This window comes from Neofelis nebulosa, chromosome 4, assembly GCF_028018385.1.
Source record: "Neofelis nebulosa isolate mNeoNeb1 chromosome 4, mNeoNeb1.pri, whole genome shotgun sequence".
NCBI classification, from domain to species: domain Eukaryota; kingdom Metazoa; phylum Chordata; class Mammalia; order Carnivora; family Felidae; genus Neofelis; species Neofelis nebulosa.
In genome coordinates, this window is record NC_080785.1 from 111,730,147 (window position 1) to 111,748,159 (window position 18,013).

The window sequence follows — 18,013 nt, forward strand, 5'->3', positions numbered from 1 at the left end:
AGGCCTATCTTTAGCTGTGGTTACAATTAGTCAAAAGCCTCAGGGATGGCCGAGCTTTCCAAGGCCTGGCAGGAGCCTTCCGGAGGGCCATGGCAGATACAGCCTCCCTGCGGGCGGGGGTGGGAAGCGTGCAGACAAGAAGAGCTGGGGAGCCTCATCCTCAGCGCTGGGCGCCTCTGAAGTGCTGGGTGGGGGTCTGGAGAGTCGCCCACCTGGAGGAAAGACAGGAAGAGAGCTGGTCACTCCCCACAGCTCTCTGGGCGCCTGGATCTCACCATCTGGCCCTGCCGGCGTGAGTGCCAACTCGCCAGGATGCGCTCCGAGGGCAGCCAGCATGTTGCGAGAAAACAGACTTAGTTCAGAAGACACATCGCCTCTGTGTACAAACAGCGGATGCCCCGCCTTGAGGGTATGCTCGGAATCGCAGCCACTTCTTTTCCCAGTCTCCACCAGTTCACAGGCTGAAGGACAGAGCTCAGAAAAAGCGGTGCGTTCTGTCTCTGTGCAGTGGGCGGACGATCGGGGGCTCCAGGGTGGGAGGAGATCATCGGCCACCTCCCCTCTTCACCTCTTGCCCCAGTGCCTTTGGCCTGAGAACTATTTGGAACATTCAAGGCTTCTCAGAGTGGGAGGGATTCATCACATTCTGAAGAACCCACTGTTGAGGGCGGAATGATGAATATATATGGCAGCACTCCAGTGTTCTGACCAAGGATGCTAACCATGTAGACAAACATAAAAAATGCCCAAGTGGCAACTTCTTTGTTCTCAGGAATTTAGTGCCAAGGGCACTTGGCTCAGAGTAGAGCGATCTGGGCTCAAACCCTTACTTAGTGGCTGCGTGTCCTTGGGTAAGTGACTCGCCCTCTCTGGGCCCAAGTTTCCACAAATGCAAATACTGGTAAGAAGACTGACTTCTGGGAGATGTGGCCGGACAGAAGGGCTAGGGCGTCTGACACAGAAGAAGGGTACGACAGTCACGCACTGGCCAGTATTGAGACAACACGAGGCATTTTCGGCCTTCATTCCCAGAAGGCTTTGCACACGCTGGGAGACCGTGCCTCCGTGGGGCTGGTGGCCGTGAGGGATGTTAGTTCGCGAGGGGTGTAATGCTAACGGGCCTGGGTGGGCAAAACCCACACAAACACCGTGCTTTTGACATTCCAACGACAGAGCCAGCCTGCTTCCCCAGAGACAGACTTCCAAATCTTCCCAGAGCCCGTGGCTCCTTCCACCGGGTCCTGCTTTATAGTAAGCTTGTCAGGCCAACGTTTCTTTTCTTTCTGGGGCTTTTAGAGCCGCAGGGTTCCATGGGAAGTATCTTAGCTAAAGATGTGCCTGAAGACACCCTGATGTTAGATCCGGGGAGGTGCCTTTTCTGAACACATTTTCCCCCTGGGCGTTGCTATTTTTAAGGCTCAGCAGAATGTTCAAAGAGAGCCTCTGAGTGGCGACAAGCAGAGGGACTGGTTCTCTGCACCGAGGAATGGAACCGCTCGCTCCTTGTTTATTCCAACTGGAGTCCAGCTTTCAGGCTGACCACCGTCCTGCCTTCCTGGGAGGCTTCCCAGCAGGGAAATGTTTCCGCGTTTCTAAAGAATCACCTCTCTCTGGGGCACCTGGGTGGCTCAGTCGGTTAAGCGTCCGACTTCAGCTCAGGTCATGATCTCGCGGTCTGCGAGTTTGAGCCCTGCGTCCGGCTCTGTGCTGACAGCTCAGAGCCCGCAGCCTGTTTCAGATTCTGTGTCTCCCTCTCTCTCTGACCCTCCCCCGTTCAAGCTCTGTCTCTCTCTGTCTCAAAAATAATTAAAACGTTAAAAAAAAAAAAATCACCTCTCTTGTCTGAGTGGTCAGAAACCTGAGAAATGAGGGGTGCCGGCTCCACGTTCACACCCGACTCCCGGCTTTTGTAAGGCCTTCAATGGAATTTTCCACTATTTCAAAAATGAGATAGAAGCTCCGAAATTTACCACTTTTAAACAAAGAGGGTTCGGAATCACTTCGTTATCTTTTTTTTTTCCTTCCTTTTTTTTGCCCAAGTACCTTCAGGTGGTAAGATAAACAATTTGGATTTGCACCTGGATGTTTCATCTCAAAGATGTCAAAGGGGGCGTCCCCTCTCTCTCTCTTTCTGTCTCTCGTTGTACTAGCACAGCAGAGGCAAAGATAATTGGTTTTGCTAGAGAATGCACATTCAAGCCAGAGCCATTATTCGGGATGCCTGCTGGTGGAGGAGCCCCTGCCCCCTCGGATCCCCTCACAAAGTGAATCCTGCACACAGGGCAGTGGCCCCCCACACGGGCTGTGGGCACCAGTGACTGTAAAACAGGAAAAAGAACTTAGTGACTGTAAATAGTAGCTGGAAGGAAGCAGCCAGGCATGGACTTCTGAATCAGATGGGTTCAGCTCTGGCCCTGGTGAGGTGTGCCACTTTGGACAAATTAGACCCCTTCGTAACCCCTGAGCCTCAGTTTCCTTATCTGTGAAATGGGGTTAATGTTGATCTCACCCATGCACATCAGGATTAAACCAAGCAGCATGAGTTTGACTTTGGTGTTTCTGGGTCCCAAAGTGGTGCCTTTTGACTGTATAGATTGGCCTTTTGAAATTTTCTTTTCTTTTTTTTTTTTTTTTCTTTTTTTTCAATGTTTATTTATTTTTGAGAGACAGAGAGAGATAGAGTGTAAGTAGGGAAGGGGCAGAGAGAGAGGGAGACACAGAATTCAAAGCAGGCTCCAGGCTCTGAGCTGTTAGCACAGAGCCCGACGCAGGGCTTAAACCCACAAACTGTGGGATCATGACCTGGGCCGAAGTCGGACGCCCAACCAATGGAGCCACCCAGGCGCCCCTAAATTTTCTTTTCTTTACTCAAATACTCTTTGATCCTGGTGGGTCAAATCTGGCCCCAAAATGTGGCTTTGGGGGGCATTGTGCATTTTAAAAATTAGACTAAAAATTTCAAAGGAATGTGGATAACTTGGGTGGATGGGACCCCCATGACATCCTACAGGTACCTCCCCATCCCTGCCACCTAGGGTCTCTCACTGGTGTCATTCATAAACAGGTGGCCCTCAGAGGCCCGGGAGCCAGACTCTTGATCAAGAGTTCTCCCTCCCACACATTACGGAGTGTTCCCAGTTAGTCATACCCTCTGAGTGGCTGAGAGGGCCAGCAGGTCACATTTAATAATGACACTAGAGTCTGGGTGCTCAGGTCTCAGGGACAGCCACTGGAATACCACAGCACCCTGCTCTATTTTCCAGGGTCCTCAGGGAGCCAATGATCCCATGATTTCAAATTCCTAAGGCAAGAGGGGAAACTAGGCAGAAGAGTGGTAAAATGATTTGCTTAATCCTGAAGATAATTCCAGTATCTTTCAGATGCCCAGGGTTGCCTGCTGTCCATGGGCTATAAGCCACAGGGGTCCTTGCCCCCACTGACAGAGCAGGTTGGGGACCACACCCACCTAAGCTCTCAGGCCAGCCCCTCCAGTGGGTGGGCCCAGGCAAGTCCTCTGGACCTGCCCAGTCTCAGTCTGCTCATCTGCAACATGGGGCTGCCGTGCGGCTGGAAGGGCACATAGCACCAGCCTGGCACACAACACAAGGGCCCAATCAAAAGCAGGGTGCAAGGTGCTGGGCTTTAGCTACCTGGGAAGTGAGCCAGCTTGCTGAACCTTAATAGACCAACCCAAATCTCTGGGGTTTTGGACTACACTCTGGCCCGGTATCTCAGGCATGTGAGTTGACCTTGACCTTTTGTCCCTGCTGACCTCGGTGCCTGGTTCCAGATGTGGTGACATCAACCAGATGGCATAACCCCCAGCCCCTGTCTCTCAAGGCCACCTTATCTTTTCTTCCTGGGCTTCTTTCGGCGGGTTTTGCTTTTAAAAATAGTAGCACAGCTCTGCTTGGGGGGGCTGTGACGTGTTTCGGGCAGGGCGTTGGCCCCCATGAGAAGGGGTTCACGACGTGCCTTATGATCTGACCTCAGTTTACCCCTTGCCGCTCACCTGCTGCCCTCTGTGTTGTGGCTGAACCACAGTAAATGGGCTGTCCTCCCTTCAAATGAGGACTTTACTGGCACGGTGACCTCTACCAGGAACCCTCTTCCTCTTGAACCCCCTTCAGCTCCTGCACCAGCTCCCACCTCCCAACACACGGATGTATGACTTTTGGCCTGGCCTGAATCCAATCTACTACCATCATCCCAACTGGCCCCCCAGAAATTGCCCTTCTCTATGCGGAGTCCGTGAAGTCGGGTGGGGTTGACACCACCCCTTTTGCTGGACAGTCAGCCAATAACAATCAGCCCTGACAGGTTTGTTGGCTTTGCAACAGTCTATCTTTCTGCTGCAGTTGCTTAGGAAAGCTGCTGGTGGCCCCCTCTGCTTCCACTTGGGGAAAGTTTGCCTGGGAATGAAGCCAAACTAGGGGATATGAGAGCTGGGGAGCCACAGACGGTGAACAAGACTTCTGAGCCCCTGGATCCAGCCATGCCTGAAAGCCTTTAGTTCCATTCATCAATAAATCCCTCTTTTTGCTTGAATCACTTTGCTTTGGGTTTCTGTCACTTGCAGCCACAAGAGCCCTGGCTGATTCATGCAACTTCATCCGGTTTGCTCCTTATGTTCAGGGCATAGCTCAGGTATCCCAAGCACCTGTCCTTTCCCACCCAGTCCTGATGCCACATGGCACCTCACGCATCTCTATATCCCCATCATTTCATGAAGGGCCTCAGTGACAGGGTGGCAGAAAGCCACGGACAGATCTAGCCCGCAGCTTTTCCAACCGGGGGCTGCTGCCTTCAGTCCCTCCCCAGCCTCGGCTCCCTCCAGGTTTTCAGAAACACTCTCACCTCCGTCTTATTCCGAGAGAGCATGCTGGAGTCGATTGGGCCCAGGGACATGTTTGGCAGGAGAAGGTTGAGAACTTTCGCAGCAAAGACCTGGCGGGAAAGGAAAACAAGGGTGTGAGCTCAGCGGGATCCGTGCCCAGCTCTGCCCACGGGACAGTTTACGATAAATTAAGGAAAGTGACGCCCAAGCTGAACATCAGCCAGGTTCGCTTCCCAAGGCTCAGCACCCTAGGACTGCTCCTGCTCTGATTCAGCCAGCCTCTAGTTAGTCTGGCTCGGATCTGCCGTGGGTGAGCAGGGCGGGAGGCAGGCCACCATGGCTGACGGTAGGAACGCCGTGTCTAATTTTTGCCTGCTCCGGATCCTGTGCGGTCACCCTCCCCACAGTCATCCACCCGTTGTAATTTTGAATTCTTTGCAGGAGCTGCCTAGCTGAGTTCTTCTGCATGAGTCCCTTCTCTGGGGATCCTAAAAATACAAAGCAGGAGCAGAATCACCCAGATCACCTGTGAGGCAGGATAGCTCAGAAGGCCCTGGAGGAAACTGCTCTGATCAGAAAGAATCTGTTGACTGCCTTGGTTTCTCCCGGAGGGAAACAGAAATGGCTAACCAGCCTGATTAGGAGAAGCATGGCAGAGGGAAAGAGACCTGATCTGATCCCTGGCTGTGCTGTCTTGTGCACTCAGGCACGAGATCTGAACATCACAGACCCTCTGTTTCCTTAGCTGCTAATGGTGCTCCCCCCAGAGGACCACTGTGTGCAGAAGCACCAGGCACTCAGTAGGTGCTTAATCCATGCTCCCTGAACTTGACCCCGATGCGGGTACAATCCTCCCTCCCCACCCCATCTCTCCTGCAGGATCTGGTGTTTACCCAGGAACAGTGTGAGCCTGATGTCACATGTCTGCCTGCAGAGAGAGGGGGGCCGTTCTCATTTCTGCGTGGTGCACAGACACTCAGGGGTGAAAGGTGCGATCCCACAAGCGAGCTGTGAAACGCTGAAATCAGGACGGCAGGGAAGGTGGCGAGTGGTGAATTCTCGGTCTGTGTCGAAGGCACACATCACGGAGCTAAGGAGCGATGGCCCTTTGTGCCCTCGATGAGGGCAAGGGCGCTAACATCTGCCGAGTGGCAATCTTTGGTGTGTGGCACACAGCTCTAGGCGCTCAGTCTCTCAATCCTGACAGACGCCATGAGGTCAAGGTTCATCCTCATTTAACAGATAAGGAAACAGGCTAAGCCCCACACCACGCGGTCAGCTGGGATGGGGGTGAGGGCCTGAGCCAGACCACTCTTTCCTTTCATGTCCCTGCCCTTCATCATTCTATCTCTGTCTGTACAAATGTAACTGGTGGTCTAACCTTGCCTGTGCATGACCCCAAACAGCGGCCACTGAGACTCCCTGTGCCGACACGGGGGCTGTGCTCCTCAACCCCCTTAACACTCAGAACTACAAAACGTCCTATGGGGGCGCCTGGGTGGCTCCGTCGGTTGAGCATCCGACTCCCGCTCAGGTCATGATCTCGCGGTCCGTGAGTTCGAGCCCCGCGTCAGGCTCTGGGCTGACCGCGTGGAGCCTCCTTGGGATTCTCTCTCCCCCTTCTCTCTCTGCCCCTCCCCTACTCACGCTCCCTATCTCAAAATAAATAAAACCTTAAAAAAAAAAGGATTAAAACATCCTATGTCCTCAGGCTGTACGAGCAGGATATAACCTCACACCGTCTGTCAGACGGCCAGGGATCAGGCACAGAAGCAAAAAGGGCTCTGGTCCTAAGGAGTCTGTGTGACACTACTGTGAAATCCACACGGTCAGCTCTCTGCGTTTCAGGCAAGGATGGCAACTCGCTGCCTCCAAGACCAGCCTGGCTTCCTGCACCCCACGCCTGGTGTCCAGGCCAGCAAACCCTGTGCATGTCAACTCACCGCCATCCACGTGCCAGGCACTACGCCAAGCCCTGAGCCGACTTGTGACAGTCTAGTGTAGCGATACAAGGAAATCCAACTGGGAGCCCTGGGTAAGTGCTCAGCCACACAGTCTGCAGCCTCATGGGATGGACATGACCCGTTGGGCAGGGTCAAGAGATAGGTGGGGCTGTGGGTCAGCTCCATGGACACGCACAGGACCAGGAGGGCTTGGACAGAGCTCTGGGGGCTCTGAGGAAGGAGAGAGTTTGGGTGTTTCTAAACACGGACCCAATGTCTATGAGCTCCAGGAACTGGAGGTCCCCCAGGGAATCTAAATTCAGGAGCTGGGATCTGTGCTTTCAAAGGTTAAACACATGTTTCAATGCACAGAAACCACAGCAGATAAGGGGTGACTGCCACAGGCAGGGAGGTGATGGGCTGTGTTCACTGGGCTCCTGGTGCTTTGGAAGGGTGGACTTGCCAGGACTTATTTCCTCCAGCAGTAGTGGCCCAAAGGCCACATTATTAGGGCGGAACTTAATGTGCCTCCCAGAGTTTGCAGAACTGGCGTCTAGATGTTTTGCTGTCCTCAGTGACTCTGGACGCAGCTCCCTGAATGGACAGGACGGCTGACAGTTGACCCTGTGTGACCCTGCCACACCTGGGAGTGGCCAGACACGTCTAGCCTGGGTGCCTGTCTGGTCTGGCCCAGCCTTCTCAAAGACACCGCTGGTTTTCTGCCATTCGGTTTCCTACCCGTTCCCAGAGGAGATGGCCAGTGGCCAGGAAAAGGGCCAGGGGCACAGCACCTTGGCACCCACCCTGCAACAGAAGTGAAGGACAGAGACTGCACAACACACATTCCAATGCTCCTAAGCCCACCACCAGCTTCCTCATTTGCCAACAATTTATGCTTTGTGGCCCGTCACCTGATTCTGCATGGACCTGGGCACACAGATGCCAGCCATTGGTGAAGACACAGACTTACCTTTATCTTTGAATCTGTGCTCCTGCCACTGGTGCTTTTTTTTTTTTTAAGTTTATTTATTTTGAGGGGGGGGGGAGGAGCGGAGAGAGAGAGAGAGAGAGAGAGAGAGAGAGAGAGAGAGAGAGAGTCCCAAGCAGGCTCTGTGCTGCCAGCGTGGAGCCCAATGCTGGGCTCAATCTCACAACCATGAGACCACGACTCGAGCCGAAATCAAGAGTCAGATGCTCAACCGGCTGAGCCACCAGGTGCCCCATCCACTGGTGCCTCTTAAACCAAAACATTTATACTCCAAAATGCCAAGATCCTTATTTCCAGCACAAGATGCTGACAGTTTAGGCTTGACAAGGGTCAGAAAAGGCAGGGCTCTGGTTCGAAGCATCCTTGCTTTGGGTTCACAAGGCTGAGGACAAGAGGGCCAGGAAGGACTCTATCTCAGGAGAGGATGACAGTCCTCTCTCCGAGCGAGCACTTGTCTTTCTCCTAACAGGGCTTTCTGCAGCGAAAGAGAGCTTTTAGGAAAACAGAGTTGTAGGGAAAAAAAAGAAAACAAAAAAGAGGAAGGCCATTTCTGGGGAAGTATTTGCTTTGCACAAAATGGACAATGCCAAGGTTTGGTCTCTGGAGGAAACTAAAGAGTTAAGGGCAGATCAGCTGGCCGCTGCTCCTCCCCCATCAGAGTACCATAAGCCAAATGCTGGGGAGACCGCCTCCTCCTGTAGCTGCCCAAGGCGTGATCCCCCAAAGAACGAGCTGGGGAGACACGGCCAGGATGATGATATCGTGGCTCAGGACTGGAGGAGGCTGGGCCACTGGACTGTCTAGCCGTATGCTTCCCTCCACCAGGACTGCCAGGGCAGTGGCCCCTCTTGCCGCTCTGAGGGCGCTGGAGCTGGTGGGCTCAGGATGGACCAATGCGCCTAAAAGGACCAGCTCATGACAACAAAGCTCCAGGGGTAGAGTGCCATGGAAGACACTGGTGCTGGAGCAAGGAGGACTGGGGATTCGGTCACAGACCCAGATGAGGGGGCAGACACCTCCAGGAACGCAGGGTACAGATATTGCCTCCCTTTCTCTGTTCAGCCCTGCAGCGGCTTGGTGTGTGGAGAGTGCTAAGCCCTAGGTATGAGTTAACACCAGAGAGAGTCCGCGGAGAGGCCTGGGCCAGACACACTATTCAAAGGGCAGGCTCAGGGAGGGAGACTTGACTTCAGGGATTCCCTTGAAGTGACTTGTGGCACCGTGCTTTCCCAGGAAGGTAGCACCTTTGATTGAACCCTCTGTTCCTTCTGTCCCATTAGTGTACTGGTAGCGGGCACGATGCCCCCATCCGGCCCTATCCCTTCCTGATTTTCCATGGCCTCCCTGCTCTATGCGTGGTCCTCAGACCAGCAGCACCAACAGCTCCTGGGGACTCTGGCCTGTCGGATCAAGGTCTGCATTTTTACCAGACCCCAGGGTGTTCTTGTGTGCCCTGCGGTTGGGAAGCTGGCAGCTGCTGTGTCTCAGGGAAGCACCATGAATGCCTCTTCCCAGGCCCCACCATGAGAGATTCTGATTGAATTAGTCTGAGGTGGGGCCCTGGCGTCAATAATTGTGTGTGTGTGTGTGTGTGTGTGTGTGTGTGTGTGTGTGTGTGTGTGTGTTTTAAGTTCCCTGGGTGATTTCAGCATGCAGCCAGAGTCGAGAAAGTGTTCTTGTCTTCTTCCAGTTAGGACAGGGTTGGGGGTGCCACACAGACATCTCTGAAGGGTACGCTGCCCTTTTGAAGGAGCTGTGATGAAAGACAGAGATGTGTGGATGGCCCTGACCCTCAGCTCTTTTTCTAAAGCTGTGTGGTAACTTCCAAACCACATTTCTAACAAGACGAAACTGGGTAGAGGCAAATCTTTTGATGACGATACTATGGCTTAAAAAAAAACACAAAAACCAAAAGAATCAGGTGCTTTAGCCTCTTCCTCCCCCCACCCCTGCCCTCCGGCATCTGAGAAGGATGCAGGGGCAGGATGCTTTGAGCAGTTGCAAAAGGTATGCCCTTTCCCTGCTGTTCTTCTAGGGGTTGTTTATTTCATTAGCCTAATGGCTAATGGGGGTAGGAAAGTGTGAGGTGGGGCAGAAAGAACTAATAAGCAGGGGCAGTGGGTTGACTGTGGTGACGCAGGAAGCCAGGAGGGCTGAGCAGGGCGTATGAGGTAAGGGAGGGTCATGGAGTAAGGACAGTCGGGGTGGAAAGAGCCTGAGAGACCCCACTCCCTGAGGATCAATTTTGTACAGGCTGCTGCTGCTTCCCACCATGAGCTCCCTAAGCCTCCACCATCAGCCGGGAGAGCCCCACACCTGCTTCCAAGGGTAGGCAAAGGAAGCCGACAGAGGTGCCGGGGAGGGGTGCGGCTCACCCAAAAGGAAGTTGAAATCGAAGAGAATACCACTCTCGTTGCCATTTCAACCACGCTCTTCGGATAATCCTGCGGGAGTGTGGAGAGAGCCTCGGATCCTGCTCAGGGGAGGGGCAACTGCAGACGACCTTCCTTGACGTGAGACCCCCCCCCCCCCCGCTCCCCGCCACAAAATGACCCTCGCAGGTGAAATCGGGTTTGTGCCACCTTAGAGCCCCCAGTGGTGCTGGTTTAGCAGGGACCCCAAGTCTCATCACTGGAGGATAACTGGGGGGGGGGGGGGCGGGACCTACAGATAATGGGCACAAAGTTACCAGACCCCAGCCCTGGAAACAGGAGACTGGAAGCCAGGCAAATTTGGATTCGAACTCTGGTTCTGAATCACCAAGAAAGTCTGTGGTCCTCAGCTTCTCCATTTCTCAAATGGGGACAATGAAACAAAGTTCTAAGGGCCGCTGTGGGGGTTACCCAAAACCTGGTTCCCACAGGGCTCAACTCTAACTGCCCCACTGCTTTCTGGCCCCAGGAGAAGCTCAGCAAATCCTTGCTGGTTGACTGAAGAGAGAGCACTTACTGATGCTGTTCAGAATGAAGACTTCGGGAAAAGTATGTGACCGGCAGCTTTGCCACAGGCATCACGGTCACGGCCAGAACCCCAAGTTAGTGCACCCACAAAAAAGGACAACTCTCCCAGAAGTGAGGCCCATCTCCTGATGAGTGAGGGACCAGAGTGTGTCACCGGGCCTTGACATGCCCTTGGGGCATTCCTGGATTAAGTGCAGTGCCCATCACTTTAAATAGTAGTGATTTGCACAAATGCCTTTATTGATCCAAAAGGATTTAATGGCTCCCTAAGATCATTTTTAAGCTTCTGCCCGTGAAAGACTTGACATGAGGGAGGGAATTGTAATCACTATCTTCTGAAGTGGCTCCAGCAAGTTGACCTGTGCAAAAGGGGCCAAAACTCCAGGTCTTTTGTGAGGGTGACACCCATGCAAGGGTCGGCCCAGAATTTCTTGGTGGAGGGAGTGCACCGTCAGACCCGCCAAGACTAGAAAGTGTCCCGTGCCTTTTCTGCAGGCCAAGCTGGGGAGGATCAAGTACCTGTTCACTGCTGAATGCCCAATGCCTGACACATAGCAGGGGCTCCCTAGATATGTGGGGCGGGGGGGGAGATGACTCATTCCTTGAATGCCAAGTGTTTAGATGTCTGAACCCCATGGCTCAGTCGGTTAAGCAACCAACTTTGGCTCAGGTCATGATCTCGTGGTCCGTGAGTTCGAGCCCCGCAGCAGGCTCTGTGCTGACAGTTTAGAGCCTGGAGCCTGTTTCAGATGCTGTGTTTCCCTCTCTCTCTGACCCTCCCCTGTTCATGCTCTGTCTCTCTCTGTCTCAAAAATAAATAAACGTTAAAAAAATATTTTAGAAGTCTGAACCCCAGCTACGACAGGCGCAGGCACCTACAGGAGAGAGGTAACAACTCCCCAAGGTGCCTCGTAGCTGCCAGATTCATGGGTCAGTTCATGACCACAGTTTAAGTCCTGGTCCCTGGATCTAAATTTAAATATGCTTGAAAGAGTGGCAATTTCCCATGCTCCTGCCCTTTTTCCCTCCATCCCCAGTCCCTCCACTCCCCCAAGGGCCTTTTGGAGCCTAGTGACTAAAAACAGATGAGAACTGGGCTAAAGTCAAGGGAAGCTGACCTTAGGCATGTTTCGGGGTAAAGGGAGCATCCTGCTTTGCTCTCTGGCCTGAGCTAGGGCACAAGCTGACCTTGAGCAAGACAATTGGCCTCATTTCCTTGTCTGTAAATTGGGAATGGTTTTCTCTCCTTACTGGGTGGTGACGGAAAGGAAATGAGACAATACGAATCATGCACCGTGTGCAAGGTTCATAGAGGCCCTCTTCTCTCTACTTGGCCAGGTGCCCTGGCTGACAGGGAGTAGAAGCATCTGGAAGCATTGGACCGGTTCTTGCATCCCTGACCCTGGACCCCAAGGGACAGCGTCCAGGCAAGAAGCAGAGAAGATCATTTACAAGATTACCCTCCTGGCAGGCTGAGCCCCTGTCCTGACCCTAGGCACTGCCCAGGGGGATTTGGGGTGTCCCCCGCTCCCAGAGAAGGGAATGGCTCTGTGATCTGTCCCACGTTGCTGCCTGCTATCCCAGGGCAAGGCCAAGTGAGGACGTCCAACTCTAGCTCACACACCCTACTAGCTGGGCAGTCAAGGGTTTCACCTCTATACCCAGGAACGACTCCAGCCCTAATGCCCCCAGGGTCTGGGATATGGAGCCCGTCCCCATGAAATGGCCTCATAAGCAGCCGAGACTCATTGTGATACACTGGATGTTGTGTCCAAATTTCTCCCGCTGTTACTTCCCTTATGCAACCACATTCTAAACACAGACAGTGTTTGGGGGCCAGAAGCCTCTGTCCTCCTTGTCTGTTCTCCAGGCCAAATATACCCCAGCTTGTTGAAAAGGGAACACAGAGGTAAGACCCAGATGTGTGCAGGGTCCGGTGTGTGTGTGGGGGGGTATCTGGCAGGGGGATCTAGTGCTCTTACATTCCAGGGGGTGGGGCTGTCATCTTCCACATGCCTGTCTATACTCAAAGACTCGGATGCCTCATGCTGCCTGCTTTGATGCTTTTGCGAATCTCTCCAGCAGGAGTTTGGTGCCATCAAATAAATCCTTGGAACAGTCCACGGGCTGAGCTCTGGGAGAGGAGGCATGAGGCCAGGACTTGGCCCTGGGAAGCCCGCTCCTCTGCCTCAGTTTTCTCAGGTGGGGGTGGTGTCTGAGAACTTGTTAGAACACACAGACCTCACCCAACCCAGGACCTATCCCGAGCTCTTCTCCTTAAACCTGATGGGGAAGGAGCCACACAGGTATCGCTAAGTAAAACAACCAAATTAAAGCCAAACCCACAAAAACAAAAAAGCAAACCAAAAGAACAAAGCCAACAGAAAGCACAGAGAGGTGTATTCTCATCTGTGTGAAACACAGGAACGAATGGAGGGTGTGTGGGCAGAGGTGGACACTCGGGCTGTCTGCCTCCCCTGGGCCGGGAGACTGCTTGCTGCATGGCCTCATCTTTCAAAGTTTGAAGTATATGAATGTGATATTCTAACGATGTTTAAATTTTAAACAGAGATTCTCCTAAACTCTTTCAGGAAGGTTGTCAGACAAGACTAGATGTGTGCGGGGTAATCAAGTCATCTGGGGGCGGGTAGGCAAATGAATCACAGAATCCGTCAGCCAAAATTGCCCAAGACCCAGGGGCAGCAACAGATTTCATGGTGGGGAGGATGTGTCCTTAGGTCTGGGGGCAACAAGAAATCCAATTTGTCTCGGTTAATAAGAGGAGACCAGCACCCCCCAGGGATGGCTGGCTCCTGATGTGACAAGGTGATCTATTAGCACAGGGCTCGGAGAGGTCACGGCGGTGGCCTCGCCCAGAAGTTCCACCTCCGCCAGTGACTCCGAGAGGAAGCCTTGTGGCCCACCTCCGGGCCCTGCTACCATGACCCCCTCGTGCACTGTATCCAGAAAGCCCCACGCTCTCCAGCATGTCTCTAAGGGAAAACATCCACGGCAGAACACGCCTATTTTCTTCCGTGGGGAAACATCCTAGATGGAGAATGGACAACCCCGGATTCAAATCAATCACACAAGCTGTGTGATCCTGGGGAGTCACTCACCCTGCGCCAGCCTCAGTGTTCCCTGTTCACAGAACAAGGTCACGACCTCTCCCTAGCGCCCGGGACAGCACAGGACAGCACATGTTTGACACTCAGTGAACTGAGTAAATCTTCCTGGATCACACCACGTGGATGCAGCTCCTCTGTGATCCTGATCTTGCTTATTCTACTTGGACAAGGACCCTTGAGTGATTTGGCCTCGAGTTACAATCCTGGCAGGAGCTGTCCGGGAGGTCATGCCTCCTCTTGCGTGTTGAAATGACCGGGAAGTAGCCCATCTGTGCGTTCGTTCCCTGTGGCTCTGTGAATTACCTTTATTTCTTTCCACGCCAGGGTGGCTTCTGCCTCCACTGCTGTCCTCTGACACGGCACTGAAATTTACTCACGATAGTTGACTTCAGTAAGTGGGTGGCGATTTCCTTACAATGGAGTAAAATTCTATTCTTCAGCAAATTGAGTAAATCATTGTTCTCTGGTTAAACTATCAGATAGTTTCAGGTTTCTCTCTTGCTTAGCCTGTCCCCATTTCATATTGGTGACGTTTTTCTGTATCTAACCAAAAGCCTGTACACGGGACCTCCCAACCCATCTCTGGCTGTGGGCTGGAGGCAACACTTTGAAAACATTTTTATAAGGTTTCATTCCCTGTACTGTGCTCCCTGGCCTGGGTCCTCAGGAGAATATTGCAGGCATCAGAGCTAAGGCGATTATTTAAATGGCCCTGCTGTCGTTTGACTGTGAGGCCAGGGAAAGTAGGGTTAAGCTGTGGGCTGATGGCTGCCCAGTCCCCCATGGCCTCGTGACCCCTTACCCCTCCCTTCAAGCCCTTTGAGAGTCCGACAACTGGCTCAGGAGGCAGCAGCCCCACCGGGCGCTGACCTGAGATCAACCCTTTCCTTGGGACCCACAGGATTGGGTTCTCCACTCTCATTCAGTTATGCTCTCCTTAAACCCCCAAAAGGTGGGTCCATAACATTCCCACCCCAGCTTCCCAACAAGCAGTCCTGCTGAGACAATGGTTTCATCTCTTTTCTCAGGGAGAGAAAACACCTGTTCTACCTCTAGGTGGTACAGTTGACCCTTGAACAATTCGAGGGCTGGGGGCGCGGCACCCCCCGTCCAGTTTAAAATCGTGTGTAACTTTGACTTGCCCAAAACTTAACTACTAATAGCCTAATGTTGACGGGAAGCCTCACCAATAACGTAAACAGTTGATTAACACATATCTTGTATGTTCTATGTATTACATGCTATATCCTTACAATAAAGTAAGCTAGAGAAATAATGTTGGTAAGAAAGTCGTAAGGAAGGTAAAATATATTAACAGTACAGTGTTATGTTTATCGAAAAAACATCTCTGTGTAAGTGGGCCCACGTAGTTCATTCCCGTTGTTCAAGGGTCACCTGTATTTGTCAGCTCACTTGCCTCGTCACAGTAGGTCAAAGCCCCAGAATCCAAGAACATATACCTGTGTACCACTGTGTAACAGTATGACCAGAAAAACAAAGTGATGGATGAAACAAAGCAATGAATCATTAGAGTCAGAGGGAAAGATGCTCTGGGCTGGAGCAGAGCCACAGTGAATACACCTCTATGTTACAATTCCAAATTGCCTGCAAGTCCACTCACCGTGCACTTTTGGTTGAAGTTGGTAAATATTCAGTGAAAATCAGCTTGAGCCTTGCACTTGACTTGTTAGCAAAGGTTATTTGGCTGGATTCCTAACACGTGTGTCCCCTTTTCTCTTTTTAACTCTCACCAGTAAAATATGCGCAAACAGGAGCTCATTTTTCAAATTTTGTCTCTTGGAAAAAAACCACACCTGACTTTAGAAAATCCAGAACCCCAGTGGCAACAGCGTTTGATATGTGTTCCCACCTTCACCCCGTAGTGCGTGACATCCAAGAACGGACTTCAGCCCTTCTCCCCAGACTCTAGCTAATCAGTGGACGCTCCGGGTCCCCAGAAGTGCAGGACTGGCACAGAACTGGAAATCCATTTACCTTGAAAGTTGTTGCAGACTCAGGACTGGCAAGAACCAAAGGCGAAATGAGGACCATGCCGGAGAAGAGGCCCGGTCTCTCTGCGGCCGTAAGGATGGTGATGGCACCTCCCTGCAAAGGAAAATGCACGGAGGCTGCTTTCACCAGCACACATGTCTCTAAGGAGCACCATCCTGAGCTAAGTCCTGGCCCGGAGCCCTGACGAGGTCTACCTTGGAATAGACACCATGGAATGTTGGATAAACTGGATCTGCAATTATTTTATTACACATGTTTTTTTCTCTGGGTTTTCCAAGAGCAAACATTTCAGAGAGATATAAATAAGGTTCCTGCTTGTGGGCTGCAAGTTAAATAACACATTCCTACTTCGTTTCAAGCCAAAAGCTGGCAGACCCCCAATTCAGCCATTCCGTCAGGCTTAATATGAGATCTGTGTTTTTGTGATCTGATTAGAAGAAGAGATCACGATACTTTTTTTTTTTTTCCCTCTCTTCCTGGTTCAGTAAAGGTCCCAGAAATTTAGATTAGGTTCCAGGAAAAATACTTAGTGAACACGAATGGTGCTGAAATCATGAGGTCTCGGTTGTTTGCTGATGCTGAGGGTAACTGGAACCAAGAGCTGAAGTTGCAAACGCTTATAGAACCCAGGTAGGTAACAAATGTCGGAAGCAAGACGGGCTGTGATGAAGGGGCAGCATCCCTGCCGCAGAGTGAAAAGTCCCCCGCTCTACCCCACATCCAAATTGGATCAGTTCAGAGTTCTCTGCCAGCCAACGTGTCAGGTTGTGCCCTTGGGGCCACCAATTTGAGGACCACGGATTTAAAGATGACACTTGGTTGACTCTTAGAGGATTTTACACATTTGAAAGATTAAAAGGATTCTGGGTGACTTTTAAGGAACTGTCTCCCTGGGGAGACTATGTCCCTAGTTCCCATCTGTGCTGTACAAGCTGGGGCAGGAACACGGGGTCAGGGAGCTTCCCCTGTGCTTCTCACTGACCCACGAGGCAGCCCCGTTCTGAGAAGTGGGTCTGTGGGGAGAAGGGCCCTTGGGGGGCCTTCCTGTGAAATGGCACTGAGGGGCCAACAGAGCTCGGAAGAAACACTGGTTTCCTGAGAGGTCCCACACCAGAGGTCCTCAGTGGGGACTGGCAGGCAGCCTCCTGGAGCCTTGGGCCCTGATGGGAAGGAAGGGGCCCCTGACAGCTCTGTCTGGGGCTGTCTCCAGGATTCTGCCCTGGTCCGTCCGTCCTAAGCACTAAGTTTCCCGGGAACTCCAAGTACAGGGCATGCAGAGGCAGACGTGCCGGCAAGGCAGAGAGCACCCGGGGTGGGGAGGTGGGGCTGCCTCTTCTCCGTCACTGGGTTATCACACCTCACACCCCAGGCTGGGGATCCAGCTTGACCTGGGCCGGGTCTTCCTGTGCTCTCCTTACCATGGAGTGGCCCAGCAGGAACACAGGAAGCCCCGGGTGGTCTTTCTGCATGATATCCACGTGCTGTAGCACATCCCTGATGAAAACGTGGAAGTCAGACACTACCATCCTCTCCCCTTCGCTCTGTCCGTGGCCAACTGGAAGGGAAAGGGAGACGAGAGAACCACAGTTACCGGGAGGCTGACAAAGCCCAAGCTCCGTGACTTCCCCACAGGAGTTACCAGCCGCTCTTTACCGAGGACCTGAATGGGTCACCCCCTGCCCCCGCCCCTTGAATCCTTTCTTTGCAACCGCTGTCCGATGTGGGAGTCCTCTCCCCATTTTACAGTTTAGCAAGTTGAAGCACAGAATGGCTAAGGAACCTGCTCAAGCTCACACGACCAGGAAGGGACGAACCAGTGCACAAAGCCTGCCCGTGCGGCCAGGACGCTTTCCTTGTTTCCAAGGAAAAAAGAAAAGGACAGGTGCACCAAGTCTCACCAGGCCCGATCTTCCACCAAGTGGCCGGGACTAAGATTGATGGGGCTCGGAATTTTCTGGGGTTTTCCCACTTTCTTAATCCTCACAGTTGTGTTTCAGTGTTAGCCTTTCACCAGGTAAAGTGTTGCATCCTGTCACCTCACTTTACAGCTTTCAGTGACGCTAACATGACAGATATGCGTTAGGATGGAATAGTCAGGTGCGCTTGCCAGAAATCTCGACGAAACCGCAGGAAAACTAGGTCAC

At 52.5% G+C, this 18,013-nt stretch overlaps 1 protein-coding gene across 7 annotated transcripts in view; it reads right to left on the reverse strand.

Moving 5' to 3' along the window:
• The window catches only part of MGLL (monoglyceride lipase), a 246,811-nt gene that overhangs the window by 16,376 nt on the left and 212,422 nt on the right, over positions 1-18,013 (reverse strand). For 5 of the 7 annotated variants that reach the window (XM_058725790.1, XM_058725792.1, XM_058725787.1 and 2 more), the window contains 4 exons: positions 17,288-17,424; positions 15,852-15,962; positions 10,144-10,212; positions 4,858-4,947 (listed from right to left, as the gene is read on the reverse strand). In XM_058725790.1, the coding sequence (XP_058581773.1) occupies positions 4,858-4,947; positions 10,144-10,212; positions 15,852-15,962; positions 17,288-17,424 (407 nt within the window). The remainder of the gene's footprint in view (positions 1-4,857; positions 4,948-10,143; positions 10,213-15,851; positions 15,963-17,287; positions 17,425-18,013) is intronic. The other 2 variants (XM_058725786.1, XM_058725791.1) reach the window with 2 other exon arrangements.